The sequence below is a fragment of the Crotalus tigris genome, unplaced genomic scaffold (assembly GCF_016545835.1).
Source record: "Crotalus tigris isolate CLP2741 ecotype Arizona unplaced genomic scaffold, ASM1654583v1 scf7180000017638.2057652, whole genome shotgun sequence".
Lineage (NCBI taxonomy): Eukaryota > Metazoa > Chordata > Lepidosauria > Squamata > Viperidae > Crotalus > Crotalus tigris.
In genome coordinates this window covers 1,523,552-1,538,040 of record NW_024096531.1, presented here as the reverse complement: position 1 = coordinate 1,538,040, position 14,489 = coordinate 1,523,552, and the positions used below count along the sequence as shown (strand labels likewise).

General features: G+C 35.8%; 1 protein-coding gene across 2 annotated transcripts in view; it reads left to right on the top strand.

Moving 5' to 3' along the window:
• The window catches only part of DDX46 (DEAD-box helicase 46), a 40,454-nt gene that overhangs the window by 12,636 nt on the left and 13,329 nt on the right, over nucleotides 1-14,489 (top strand). For both annotated transcript variants that reach the window (XM_039334877.1, XM_039334876.1), the window contains exons 13-21: nucleotides 1,448-1,526; nucleotides 3,837-3,919; nucleotides 4,335-4,499; nucleotides 5,819-5,981; nucleotides 6,073-6,266; nucleotides 7,807-7,944; nucleotides 10,201-10,350; nucleotides 10,664-10,864; nucleotides 13,937-14,155. In XM_039334877.1, coding sequence (XP_039190811.1) covers nucleotides 1,448-1,526; nucleotides 3,837-3,919; nucleotides 4,335-4,499; nucleotides 5,819-5,981; nucleotides 6,073-6,266; nucleotides 7,807-7,944; nucleotides 10,201-10,350; nucleotides 10,664-10,864; nucleotides 13,937-14,155 — 1,392 coding nt within the window. The remainder of the gene's footprint in view (nucleotides 1-1,447; nucleotides 1,527-3,836; nucleotides 3,920-4,334; nucleotides 4,500-5,818; nucleotides 5,982-6,072; nucleotides 6,267-7,806; nucleotides 7,945-10,200; nucleotides 10,351-10,663; nucleotides 10,865-13,936; nucleotides 14,156-14,489) is intronic.

The window sequence follows — 14,489 nt, the reverse complement described above, 5'->3', positions numbered from 1 at the left end:
TTTCCATAGAGAAGGAATATTTACAACTTTACAATATTCTAAAGAGTATAGTGGATTTGAATTAGTCAGTTGTCTGACAGATGCTATAAAACAGTGGTTCTCAACCTGTGGGTCAGGACCCCATTTGGGGTCGAACGACCATTTCACGGGGGTCGCCAAACAACGCAGTCCGCCATTTTTTCCCCCCTTTTCCTTAGCTGTGCTACTCCCTTTTATTCTATTGGCTTTTGAAAGCCAATAGAATAGACTCTCTTGAATAGAGTCTAATTCTATTGGCTTTCAAAAGCCAATAGGAATTGTCCAGGCTGTCTCTGCCCTGCTGAGCCCGCCAAAAGTCCCATTCTGCAAACGGTGCTGCACCAGTTGAGTAGTCCTCGACTTACGACCAGTCGAGTAGTCCTCGACTTACGACCGGTTGGGGGTCGCGGCATTAAAAAGGTTGAGAACCACTGCTATAAAACCTGAATAGTGAGGTTTTCTCAGTCTAAGGTTCACATTACCTGGTGACTGATTTTTTTGGTAATAAAATAATATTGGAGATAGGTCTACATATCACAATTTGAAATAATGGGATGGCAGCATTCAGAAAGTGAAAACTTCATTCTTCTTTAGCTGCTTTTACACATTTTTTCAGTGGTAATTCATTTTTACCTATATTTAGGAAGAGGGTGGTATGAGGCTAAATAAATGGGCATTATTTAAAATGTGAGCATAGGCAGAGGAACCTGGTGGATGTGAGCACCTAGTTCCCCCTCTATATGGTAGCTGTATATTTCTCTGACATGCTGTATCAATTCAATAATTGAGAACAGAGGGAAGCTTATTTAAAACCATATATTAATAGTATAGATCAGGGGTCCCCAACCCCTGGTCTGGTGCCAGGCTGCAGCCTGTTGGGAACTGGGTTGTGCAAATGGTGGGCAAATCCACTTGCATACGTGTGAAGCTGTATTTGGGCAAGTAGCATGCACACGAAACCATCCCCTCTCCCAGTGGTGGAATTCAAATACCTGAGCAACAGGTTCTCTTATTCAATGCAGGCCTGGGCCTCCAAGGCGTAGAACAGACTTCCGGAAGTGGCATCCACGCACTTCCGGTGGGCCATTCTAGGCCTGGGAGGCCTCCTGCAGGCCTCCGAGGCATAGAACGGACTTCTGGAAGTGGCATCCATGTACTTCCGGCAGACTGTTCTAGGCCTGGGAGGCCTCCTCCAGGCCTCTGAGGCCTAGACTAGACTTCTGGAAACCAGCCAGTTCTCTGAATGCAGCAAAATTTAGCTACTGGTTCTACTGAACCGATGCGAACCAGCTGAATCCCACCACTGCCCTCTTTCCCCTGCCACTGCCAGTGCACAGAGCCAGAAAAATTGGAGATCGCTGGTATAGATAGTTTAAATGTTACTTGTTATAAATGTTAAAATAGTTTCTTCTACTTACTTTATAATCAGATTGCTGAACTGAAAAGGGGTGCGGAAATAATAGTTTGCACACCTGGCCGTATGATTGACATGTTAGCAGCTAATAACGGTAAGAAAATATTTTTTCTTTGTAAAGAAATTGTGACACATTTTTCCCTCCCCCTTAATAATGAAATTCATAGATCTGTTGAAGTTGTGATATCTATTCTAATAGAGAAGCTAGTCTTAAAAATGATTCTCTTCAATATCTTTCATTATAGATTTCAAAAGTATTAGATGAATGGAAACCCTTGAAGCATTTCTTAATATAAACATACTCTTTTTGAGATTATAGCTCAGCTTCAGAATTAATTTTCTGAAAACAGATGTTTGATATCTATCGTTTATATTGAAATCACGTTTCCTGTCAAATGCTTGTTGATACTGATTGTTCACTTTATGTACAAAGAAGTTTACAGCTTTAAATTAGGGTATAAAACATAACAGTTTGAGTTTAAAAAGTGATTTTTTTTCTCAAAATGTTTTGATAAATAATAGCCTAAACAGAGATATTGCAGCTTTACAATACATTTTACTACCACATTATGTGCTTATCACATAATATTTAATTGTTTATGTATTTTACTGTAAAAACTCTTACTAAACTGTTGATATTTGACTTCTGTGGAAAAAGTTCCTTCAAGAGTTATAGAACTCGGCTTCCAAAGACTAAGCCATCAAAGGTAGGTACAGTAATGCTGTTCCGAAATAATGTACACTTGTACAGTAAGAGTCAAATAAAAAAAGTGTTGCAAAGATTTTATTTTGCTTATTAGAAATAATACGCTACATAATGCATTTAGAGGTAAAGAAAAAAATAGAAATTTTATGTTTACTTTGAATTAGTTAATTTTACATCACATTAAAATAGCATTTCCTCCTTCAGATTTTTAAAAAGAGCTATCCACTTGCTTGAAGATGCTGCAGTAAGGTCTAATTCAATCCAGCTTCCAATCAATAAGCATCAGTAGCTGAGGTGAAACTCAGACTTCCTGTATATATTCACTAAGCGAAATAGAAGTGACATGGCTTGGGCATCTGCAGATTTTTTATAAGTGCTTTTATTGTTTTTAATACATTCACTGTGGTATCATTTTATTCAAAGAGGGATAGCAGTTTGTATAAAGTAATAGAAAGAGGCTGTTGTGAATTGTAACTTCTTGTTTGTGGTAGAGAGAATGTTTTCTCTTTCTTGAGTTAGAGTATATTCCAGAAGTTTCTGTAAAGTGTCAGGTCTCTATATGCAAAAGTAGTCAAGAAGGGTTTTCTTTACTCTCTCTGGTTCCATTAAATATTAGAACAATAGAACCTACAGCAGAAATCTCTAATTTTTTCCAATTTAATGGTAATGGCTTCTCAGGTCAAATCCTCAAACTGCTTTCTACTATTTTAAAAAAAATCATAGAATTAAGTTCTAAAAGAAAAGCATACATATATGTTAAGTATTCATGCATATTCTCTCTTCTTTGCTATATAAACCAACAAGGAGGGAATAGATAGTATATTAATTAGTAATGGAAATCACTGATGTATGCTCATTCTGCTTTTGGACACAAGATTTAGCATAGAATTGTTGATTCTCAAACATAATTATGTGGTGATTAGGTACACTTTATATCAGCATCTTTGAAACTTTCTAGTTTAAATTAAAAAAAAATATTTTTGGTGTAGATCATTACACAAGACAAAGATATCCTTTGGATGGGTCTATTTGTCACTGTGTAGAGGTTAGCTATCCTTAAGATTTTCATTAATTTTAAGCTATATTTGTAATTTTAGAAAAAATGTGCAGTTCTGTTTATATTTATATGATGGTAGTTTCTATGAATAAGTTCTATGAACCAGTATGGGACTTTCTGCTTAGAAAATTGGAGATAAGACTCTCCCTGACTTCAGTGTAAAATTAAATTTTGAACCATAAGTATTTCCAATAATGACATTAAGATTTTTTAAGGTTTCTTCAGTTATCATTTGAATTTTGCTTTCCACACATGCGCTGTAATCTCTAATATGTTTTTTTCTAGGTGGCGCTCACAGATAATGGCTGATGTGGCTCGTTGCTTCACCTTAGTCTTAGTTTTATGATGTGTTTTGGTGAGGGCTGTTTTCTGAATTTTGCAGGTTCTTCTGTACTGGTATACAAGAGAAGAAATTGACAAAATAATCAGCCTTGTGCATCAGTACACAATTGCCAAAACATTTGCCAGTACAAAAAGAGATAAGACACTTAGTGAATTGTTTTTTCTAAAATAAATAAATGTTTAAATCTTTGTTTAGATCTTAGTCAGAATATGTACCATTTTATTTACATATTTTATGAAGAAAAATAGTTTTTAGATTTATTCTTGTTTCCTTTTGTTGTTTTCTCTCCTTTCTATAGGTCGGGTGACGAATCTTCGGAGAGTGACATACGTTGTCCTTGATGAAGCAGATAGAATGTTTGACATGGGCTTTGAGCCTCAGGTAACCAGAGGGATTATTAGTTAACAGATTTCCTAACAAAGGCTTAAATAGTATATGTCATGTTCTGCTCCATGATGGCATAGGTATTGATTACTAGAATGTTATTTTTATCTAGTAAATGTTTAATATGTGATATGGGTATCAAAATGGGCAGGGAAGAGTCCAAAGTATTGCCTGGTACCTACTTATGCTACATTGTTGTCTGTTATCCAATTCATTAAATTAGGTACAAGATTATATGAAACAAAAAAAAAATACAGTTTACATATTAACCACTTGTGAATATCTTAGTAGTAGATAATTTCCTACCACTGGTATACTTACTGAACATTGTAGAAGAATTTCATTCCTCAGGCAAACAAGAGGTAGCTGATTTGGAAAATTCTCCGTTAACCCACCTTTTTATTCCTAATAGGTTATGCGCATTGTAGACAATGTGAGACCTGATCGCCAGACCGTGATGTTTTCTGCTACTTTCCCTAGAGCGATGGAGGCTTTAGCTCGCCGTATTCTCAGCAAACCAATTGAGGTCCAAGTTGGTGGACGGAGTGTTGTCTGTTCAGATGTTGAACAGACAGTGGTAAGATGTAGAAATGTACCCTTTGTATTCCCTGTCTTAATGACAGCCTTCAAAGGATAGCATTAGAACAAAGTTATATATCCAAGAAGCTTTGCTTGTAAATATTTTGCAGGCATTGACCTTTCAGATGTATTAATACGTCTCTTGTGCTGCAGACTGATAGCACTTGTATACAATTTTTATTGCAAAGTTTATCCAATAATCTGCTGTGCTAAGAAGTTCATATGGAACAATTATCAAAGGAAACCATATGCTTATTATAAAGAACATCTTCAAATAGGAACTGGCAGTTTGTGACTATGGTATTATTAAGAAAAAAAGTTGGATCCAAGGCTGGCTTTCTAAATATTATCCATAGCTATTCTTTTTCTTTTTATGACCCTTTAATCCCTTTGTTATGGGGTGAAGTCTGGGCAACTGGCTGCAGCTGAACGTTTACTGGCTGGGTGCTCTTCCTGACACCTATGCGGAGTTTGTAACAGATATTTTCTCTTTGAGCTCTGATGGAGAAACATCTGCCACTGCATAGGATTGAACTCTCAACCTTCCAAGTGGGAGGCGAGCTTCTTTACCTCTAGGCCACTACCACTGCTCAGCTATTATTTATGAGTTTAGAATCAGAAACCAGAATTCACTTTTTAAGTGATGTGAAATACAGTTTAAAGCTTAGTTTTTTCAAAGTAGCCCATTATGCTACATAGTAAATATAGAAATTGGAGATAATTTCAGAAATAATTTCAAGTATGCCATAGATGTCCAAAATATAGATTCAGAAGTTTCATGATCTAATACATTTGACCAGGATGTTGGATAAGGTGGCTTGAACAATCAAATTATAGATTTGAGTAATTTATATGGCCTTGTTTTATATAGTCTGCCGTTATAGTTTTAATTTGACCTATAGTTAATTTAGATATTATTGTACAACTTTGACCTATTGTGAGCTACCTGGAGTTCCAGGAGTTAAGTGGCAGTCCTATAAATCATTTAATGAGCAAAGTTATCTTTGAATGAGTTGGAACTGGTCTTTGACTTGACCTCAAAATAATGGTATAGCTTTGTAGTACCCACTTTGTAGTTAGGCAGGTTTTTTTTTTTCAAAGACAAGAAAAATGAAGCAGAATTCTGCTCTGTTTGCTAGTTCCAATAATTATTTATAAAAAAATAATCCTTTTTAGTGTAAAATTAATGTAAGATTCCACTGAGAATGTTTACTATAATATTTGAATTAGGTTTATTGCTACCATAGAGCATATTTTTCTAACATTTCATCGGCGATAACTGTACCGCTTCCTTCATGAACTATTCTGGTCTTTCAGATTGTCATAGAAGAAGAGAACAAATTCTTGAAATTGCTTGAGCTACTAGGACATAATCAGGAAAAAGGAGCTGTCATTATATTTGTGGATAAACAGGAACATGCTGATGGATTGCTGAAAGACTTGATGAGAGCTTCTTACCCCTGTCTTTCACTTCATGGAGGTAGTGGGCATTCCTTGTCTTTTAATTATTTGACAAAATAATTGAACATTAAATGTACATCAACATCCTTTGCATATGTTTTCTTCTGCAGGTATTGACCAATATGACAGAGACAGCATAATCAATGATTTTAAGAATGGAGTATGCAAACTGCTTGTGGCTACATCGGTAGCAGCTCGAGGTCTTGATGTAAAACACCTTATGCTTGTAATCAACTACAGTTGTCCTAATCATTATGAAGATTATGTACACAGGGCAGGCAGAACTGGGCGTGCAGGCAACAAAGTATGTAAATATTTGTTTTCACTGATGACTTAAAGATAAGGGCTCATTAGGATGGATTATTGCTTTGTTAAAAATACTTATGGAATACTACAGATGTATTGATTTTCAGATTATTATTATTATTATTATGAATCTCTGTTTATGTTAAGAATAAAATAATTGTTTGCATCAAGCTACCTATTTTCAAATTTATACACTTTCTGAGCAACCACTTGCTCTAAAATTTGGAAACTTTGGAATGATTTCAAAGATCAGCAGGAATGAATATAAATAAAAATGTATTCTTTTCCAATTAAACAGAACAGTGGTGAAAGCCTGAAGCCTTCAGACTCTGTCTAACCCTTGATTTAATGTTTTTCAAACCTTGGCCTAATTGCATTGACTCAGTGATTGTGATTTGTACCTTTCATTTTCAATTAAATAGCAATTTTGCAATTGAAACCAAATTGTTGACCATGTGCTTAATAGGACTGCATTGTAGAATTATAATATGTCTGATAGTTTACATATAGATAAGATATGCGTACATGCAAAGATCCTGAGTAAATCTCTTTTAAGTATTTAGTTCTGTGAAACCTTGTTTGGAAATGTTCCACTGAACACAGTTCCTGATTATGCAGGCTGCAGGAGGAAAAAAATGTTAACAAAATTATATTTTTCCTCATTCCACTTTTTTGCCACTGAAAATAGTTATCACTTTTTCATTTACATGATTTGCATTCTGGATCATGCTCTATATTTGCATTGATTTCAGATTTCTTTTTAAATCAAGATTTTTTTTAAGAAAAAAGATCAGAAATACATGATATCCTATTATTTAAAACTAAACATATTTAATCATTTTGGAAAGAAACTAATGGCTTTTTTCAATTGATTTTTATCGGCTCAGAAATTTGCGACAGTATTAAGACTTAAGCCTTTATGCTGTGATTGTTTTTTACTTACTTCATTTGTATGCTATATATTTAGTTATTTTTAAACCATGAATTAAATACTGCAAATCTTTCACATTCTCTTAAAATTTAGTTGATCTCACTGGCTATGTAAAAATATGAAAACATAATTTATTCTTTGATGGACATTTTGCATAAAAATGAAAGAAAATTGAGATTTATGGTTCTGGTAAATAGCATAAATTATACAAAGAAGAGTAATATGATGTAACTTTAAAGAGAGAACTTCAAATATATTTCTACATAACTGCTGAGAAGAATACTGGAAGCCACTTTATATCTTTTTTTTCTTTTGTATATTTCTTCAACTTTTTTCTTTCCTGGATCTTTTTTCTTTTTCTTTGATTTTTTTTTATTTTTTTCTTCTTTTGTATTAGTTGTATTAGTTTTTATCTTGTTTAAAAGTTTCAGTACAAATTATTGTTGGTGTGGATCTGTTTCTCTGAAGGTAGAGAAAGTTAACTGATTTTGAAGAAGGAAATTGGACTTTACAAATTCATCCCGGCATAGTGGAAAATTCACAGAAAGAAAAATAAATTTAAGTCGATGTACTTTCAGTTATGTTTATACTTAGTATTTTGTTACAGGGTTATGCCTATACCTTCATAACCGAAGATCAGGCACGGTATGCTGGTGATATAATTAAAGCTTTGGAGTTGTCAGGTGCCACAGTGCCTCAAGAGCTAGAGAAACTTTGGATTGATTTCAAAGATCAGCAGAAAGCTGTGAGTTACCCATTTTATAGTTGCTGTTGGTTTCAAATTGCTTACTTAAATCCTGATTATATTTATGTATGCAAAAAAACAGTTCTTAAACAGAACAATTGGGTGCCTTAAGAGTACAGTTTGTACCTTTTCAGATTGATTGAAGGAACTCTTATGTAAACAGAAAGAGTATTCTGATCACAGAAAGCCTCTTCTACACATGGTATTGGAATGGATTATGCTAGAACTTTGGGATGATGCTTTTTTTTTATTACTAGGAAGTTTTCTTCATGTGGGAGCACCCCACCCTCTGGTAACTCATAAATCATTGTACATCATTAACTACATTTAGTATTAACAGCTGACTTCTCATTCTTTCCAATGCTCTCTTTAAGTTTTCCTGATCTGGTCCTGAGAAGGTTTTCTAGTCCATTGCTTTTCAATCCACGATACATGTACTACTGGTGGTACTTCAGTACCTGGTAGGTGGTACGCGTACAACGGGTTGAAAAGCACTGTAAAAAAACCTTGTAAAAAGTGTAGCGGGGGGATGAGCTAAAGTAGTGGTAGTGCCACACAGGCCTGTGGGAGAGCCAGCTGGAGCTCCAGTGTTGGGGCTCTACTGAGCATCTAGGATTGGCGTTAGGCTCCAGCTGATTGGTGCTTCCAGAAGCAGCTCGTAGCTGGAGTTGCACCAAAGAGAAAAGGGGAGAGGGAGAGAGGAGAGGATATAAAAGGAGGAGATTTTGGCAGGAAAGGGAGAGAAAAAAAAGACAATGTGGAAAAGAGAAGGGGATGGAGAAAGAGAGATGGAGAAGTGCATCCTTGAAGAGAGAGTCAACTGGAGGTGCACTGAAGAGAAAAGGAGGGTGGAGAGAGGAGAGGATATAAAAGAAACAGGTTTTGGCAGGAGAGGGGTAAAAAAACGACAGGGAAAGAAGAGGACGGAGAAGAGACTCTGGAAGAAGAGCCCAGTAGGCAGGGAGGCAAAAGAGAGAAGAGGGGGAGAGAGGAAGATGGGCCAACCAGCCAGCTGACCACCAAGGTAGTGGTGCATATTAATAAATATGAATAAATTCATCATACTTTTGTCAGTGCCTAGGGAAAGTGATTCAGCAAAAGAACCGCCACTGAAGAAATTAAAACTGGTACTTTTCCCCCCTTTTTTTAACAGTTTGTAACATTTTATTAGATTATAGAATAAAATAAAACGCAAATAGTAGAATACAGTGGGGAGGAAAAGGGGGGGGAAGTGAGGGGGAGAAGTGGAAAAGAAAAGGCATTGACTTCTGACTTCCTCTGTTGCAGTAGAATAAAGCATTAACATCGAACCTCAAGTTTTTACTTTTCCATAATAATATAAACTAGCCATTTCTATAACAACAAATCAATCTAATCAATAAAATCCAAAATCCCCCCCCCTTCATTTTTTTAGTCATCACGTTTTTGACACCTTGCTAAGTACTGGTGGTACTCGAATATTGTCATGTCCTAAAAGTGATACAATCTGTGAAAAGGTTGAAAAGCCCTACTCTAGTCCTTCAAAACAGATTTGAAGATTATATGGGAGGAGTAATGGGAGGATGAATTTGAAGAGTATATGGGAGGAGCAATGAAGGATGAATTTGTTCAACTAATATATGTTGTTCTTTAAATGATGGTTAAATTTTTGAAAATAATTTATCTCTTAAAATTCCAGTTTTAAATGTATAATTTTTTAGGTTTGTGGTAGATACTAAATTATCACATTTCTTTATCTCTTTAATAGTTGGTCTTCAGGAAATTAATACTGAGGTACTGATCAGTTTTTTTTTTCAGATGTTTCATCTGTGTCCTAGTTGGGAGGTTGTTAGGAATCTATCACATAGGCAACTGATCCAAACCAGACACAACAAAGAGATGAAGTGATCTAGTCAAATTTCCAGCAGTCATTAACCACTAGCTTCCAGGAAACTTCCAATCACCAACCAACTCTCTGAGTTCATATCTTACAGTCTACAAAGACTGCAAGGCAAACCCTTGTTTCTGAGGAAGATTCTCTGGGATGCAGTGCAAAACACTGGCAGAAAATCTCATCAGTACTTCAGTATTCATCTCCCAAAGCCCAAAGAACCCAACTTATTAAGTATGTACAGCCAACCTGGTATCACCCAAGGTACCACGTTTCTTTAAAATGGCACGTTAAAATACCTTACGTGGTAAATTTTAAAACTTTTGCCAATAAACCTTTAGAACATTTTTATATTTGGGGACTGACTTTTTAATATGCATATTTAGGAGGGAAAAACAATTAAAAAGAGTAGCGGCTTCTCCGGTAAAGGATTCAAGTTTGATGAAACAGAAGAAGCTTTGGCTAATGAGCGGAAAAAGTTACAAAAAGCGGCACTTGGCTTGCAGGATTCAGATGATGAAGATACAGCGGTTGATGTAAGTATTTCATACATTACTTTTAGTTAGATATTTCGGATGCAAAACGTGCTGACATGTGACTTTCTCCCCCCCCCCCCCCGTCTTCCGACTGATCTTATGGGCATTTCTTTCACAATCTGTGAACTATTTGATGTTACCAGAAAAATGAACCACAATTTTTTCTACTTTTTTATTTTGGATATTTTTTGAACAATTTTTATTTTGAAAAAGAAACCAGTTGCTTAGGTAACTAAATCATTAGCATGCTGTTTCTAATCATTTACTATGTTTATTCTAAATATATGAACTTTCACTTTTTCTTTTTTGCTAGATTGACGAGCAGATTGAAAGCATGTTCAATTCAAAGAAAAGAGTGAAGGACATGGCATCATCTGGTGGTTCATCTAATGTTCCTGCCCCAACAGCAGGAAACGCAGAGAAATTAGAAATTGCTAAGAGATTGGCATTGAGAATCAATGCACAGAAGAATCTTGGAGCCGAGGCACAAGTGTTGGTCTCTTTTCAATTTAAGGTCATCCTCTTCTACAAATCAATTTTTTTTATAGTCTTATGTTAAATGCTTTATGTTTTGCTAAATGTATATAGTACAATCTTCACTATTTGGACAGCTCTGCAGACATAGATATTAGCAGGAAAGAGGGATGAAATATTTATTTCTTTTTTTTAAAAAAAATGTTGCAGTTGAAGTAGAAACACAATTTGAATTTGTATTCAGAAAAATATGAATCACTCCATTATAAATTATAATATAAATTATTTGATTAGCATTAAATGTTTTTGAAAGGGAAAGTATTCGGATATAAAAAGAAACTGGATGTTATTTCTGCATGAACATTTTTATAGATGGTTGTTTACATGCTTGAGAACAACTACTGATAAATAGGCATAAGAATTTATATTTACAATTATACTTGGATACTTTTGTTTTGAGAAGTGTTTGAAATGATACCAGATTTTTTTTTTCTTAATTTGAGGAGCCATTTGATTTTGAACCAAGCCCATACTGTGCAAAAATGTCGATATTACCTTCAGTACCTCTCCTGCACTTTGCAAATCTGTGGTCTTCCCATAAATAGCTTTTGACCTGAACATATGAGATTTTTCTTACATTGTGAATTAGTTTGGAAAAGTGCACATATCTTTATATCTGTCCCAAAGTAAATAAGAGCTTGGGACTATTTTTTCTATGTTTTCAACATTTAAGTGGAAAAGGTTACAAGTAGAGAACCTTTTAAGAGCTAAACCTGATAAGATGGCCTGGTTGTACATATTTATGCATGTATTTTTGCACCACAAATACAATGGATATAAAAAGAAGAGTTTTTCAATTTTTTTCCTGCCTTGCACTGTTATATACTGTCCAGCTTCCCTACCTTGACAGCTAGGGTTGCCAATTCTCTCTGAAAACAATTCTAAAAATGTCTTCTTCTTTATTAATGTGCTCATCAAATACATAAGAATGTATTTGTACAGTTTGGTTAGATGTGTGAAGCTGTAAGCACAGGGCCCTGTGTCTGCTTCCTTATTTATTATAGGGTAAGTTGTGATGTAAGTAAATCATATCATGGATCTTATTTTCTCGTAAGTCTACTTAGGATAACATTCAGTTTAGTGGCTTCATTTTTGTCTTGTCCCCCTCCATAGATATGATGAATGTCTGCAGTAGTAAGCCTCTTCATGCATGGAGATTGCCTAGTGATCAGGGATTCTGACTTTTCAGAGAACTTATTCATGTGGAGAGCTTCCATAGAAAGGCAAAATTCTTCAGTGTGAGACTCTCACAACCAAAAGGCAAAAAAAAAAGGAGGAAAAGGCTAGAATGTTCCCTTGCATAGCCATTGAAGCGACCGTAGTAGGGCCTTTTCTCCATTTCCTCCCTATTTTAGCCATCATCTTTCATTATTTGCAGTTCCCACCACTTCTGTCACTGTTTTTCTTATTCAGAACATACAAACTACTACTCTCTGCTTCCCCCCCCCCAAACTCATTGGTAATTATTTGGAGGAAAAGCTAAATCTTTCATTCAGGTCTTAGGTTGAGTTTGGGCCTTTCATTGGAGCTGTTTAGTTGACAATGTAAAGCAGTGGTTCTCTGAGAGGGAAGAAGTGAATTCTTCCTACTCATTACCCCTTTTGTGAGGCTTTTCAGTTGAAACATGATCAAGCCAACCTGTAACTTTTTCCTTAGTTCTCCGAATTCATTGTCTCTGAGAGGCATTATCCCATGAGAAATCCATTTACCAGCACCTCTGGACATGACATGACATGGCCACCACCTGGAGCAGTGGTTCTCAACCTGTGGGTCGGGACCCCATTTGGGGTCGAACGACCATTTCACGGGGGTCGCCAATCAACGCAGTCCGCCATTTTTCCCCCCTTTTCCTTAGCTGTGCTACTCCCTTTTATTCTATTGGCTTTTGAAAGCCAATAGAATAGGCTCTCTTGAATAGAGTCTAATTCTATTGGCTTTCAAAAGCCAATAGGAATTGTCCAGGCTGTCTCTGCTCTGCTGAGCCCGCCAAAAGTCCCATTCTGCAAACGGTGCTGCACTAGTTGAGTAGTCCTCGACTTACGACCGGTTGATTAGTCCTCGACTTACGACCGGTTGGGGGGTCGCGGCATTAAAAAGGTTGAGAACCACTGATGTAAAGCAAACAATGCCTGCAGTGTTACCCCTGATTGATTCTGCTCAGCCCTGACTATGTATGATGTTTTTTAGATTGTGCATTTCTGGTGGCCCCACACCTGATTTGTTATGTGTCTTGTGCTGTGCCTGTTTTTTCTTGCCCGAAAAAAAAATGCCAATTTGAATGCTGTAATTACCTGCAGCCCTCTAGATAATTTCTAGAGGGTTGGTAATATTGTCTGTTACAGCAAAAACAACATAGACTCTTATAAAGACTAACAAATTTATTTTAGTGAAATAGATAAAATTTCTGCCAGAATAAATTAGTTGGTCTCTAAGGTACTGCAAGCCCTGTTCTTCTTTGTACAACTGGTAATTTATTTATAATAAAACCCTTTGTTTTATCCCTGTTTTCTTATCTATGTGGAGACTGGGAAATGAGATAATTGGAATAGAAACAAGAGTTGGCAATTGTTGCTAAAAATGTTAAATGAGAAGTTCTGAAAGCAGGTTTCTGATTTGAAACTATCATTGTGGTTATAAGAAGAGAAGAGAAACAGTTGACTTTTCCAATTTTGCCTGTTCGTTACATCTTCCTTCTCTGTACTAGACAGCATGGGAGCCAATGCTATAGCTGCAATATGAAGCAGCAATCTGTTTCCTATTCCTTTCTGCCAGCATTGACAGATCAGTGACTGAAGTATCATATTTTAAAATCACAGTGATCTTTGAATAATTAAGAGACTGAAACACCATAAAGGCCTTTATTTCTGCAAGCAGAGTCATGTTATCATCCCCCTTAGGTAGTATCTATGTCCAGCTTTGTTTATTTGACAAGCTTTTCATTTCTCATTTGTTCAATTGCTTTATAACTTTTACCAAAATCTTGATATATTAAATTGCAAGTGGTATGTTTCTGAAATTAGTTTTTTTTTTTAAAAAAATTTAAATATTTCAGGATGTGATGCAGCAAGCTACAAACGCTATCCTGAGGGGTGGCACAATTCAGGCTCCAACAGTTTCTGCAAAAACTATTGCGGAGCAACTCGCTGAGAAGATCAATGCCAAACTCAATTATGTACCCATAGAAAAACAAGAGGAGGAGAAGCAGGAGGGCGGACAAAATGAATCTTTTAAGAGATATGAGGAAGAACTGGAGATCAATGATTTCCCACAGGCAAGGATTGCTTTTTTCATTTTCATTTAAATTGCAGAGGTTCTTAATTGCTATAACTCTTCTTCCTATAGTAATGTTTTTCTGCTCCCATGTAACTTTTTTTCTGTTGTGTTTATGTTGCTTGTTTCATTTGTATAATTCAACTGCACATTTAGTTTTTAAAGAATGTCGATTATAGTCACGTCGCATTTTTCAAGCTTAGTATCAGAATAAAAATTGGCTTGTAAGGCAGTACTAACTATAGTCGCAGTACTGCCCTTGGGTCTTCCTCCTGCCTTTCTGGATGTAGAAGGATTGAGTTAATCCAATAATAATTCAACACCATCTCGATATA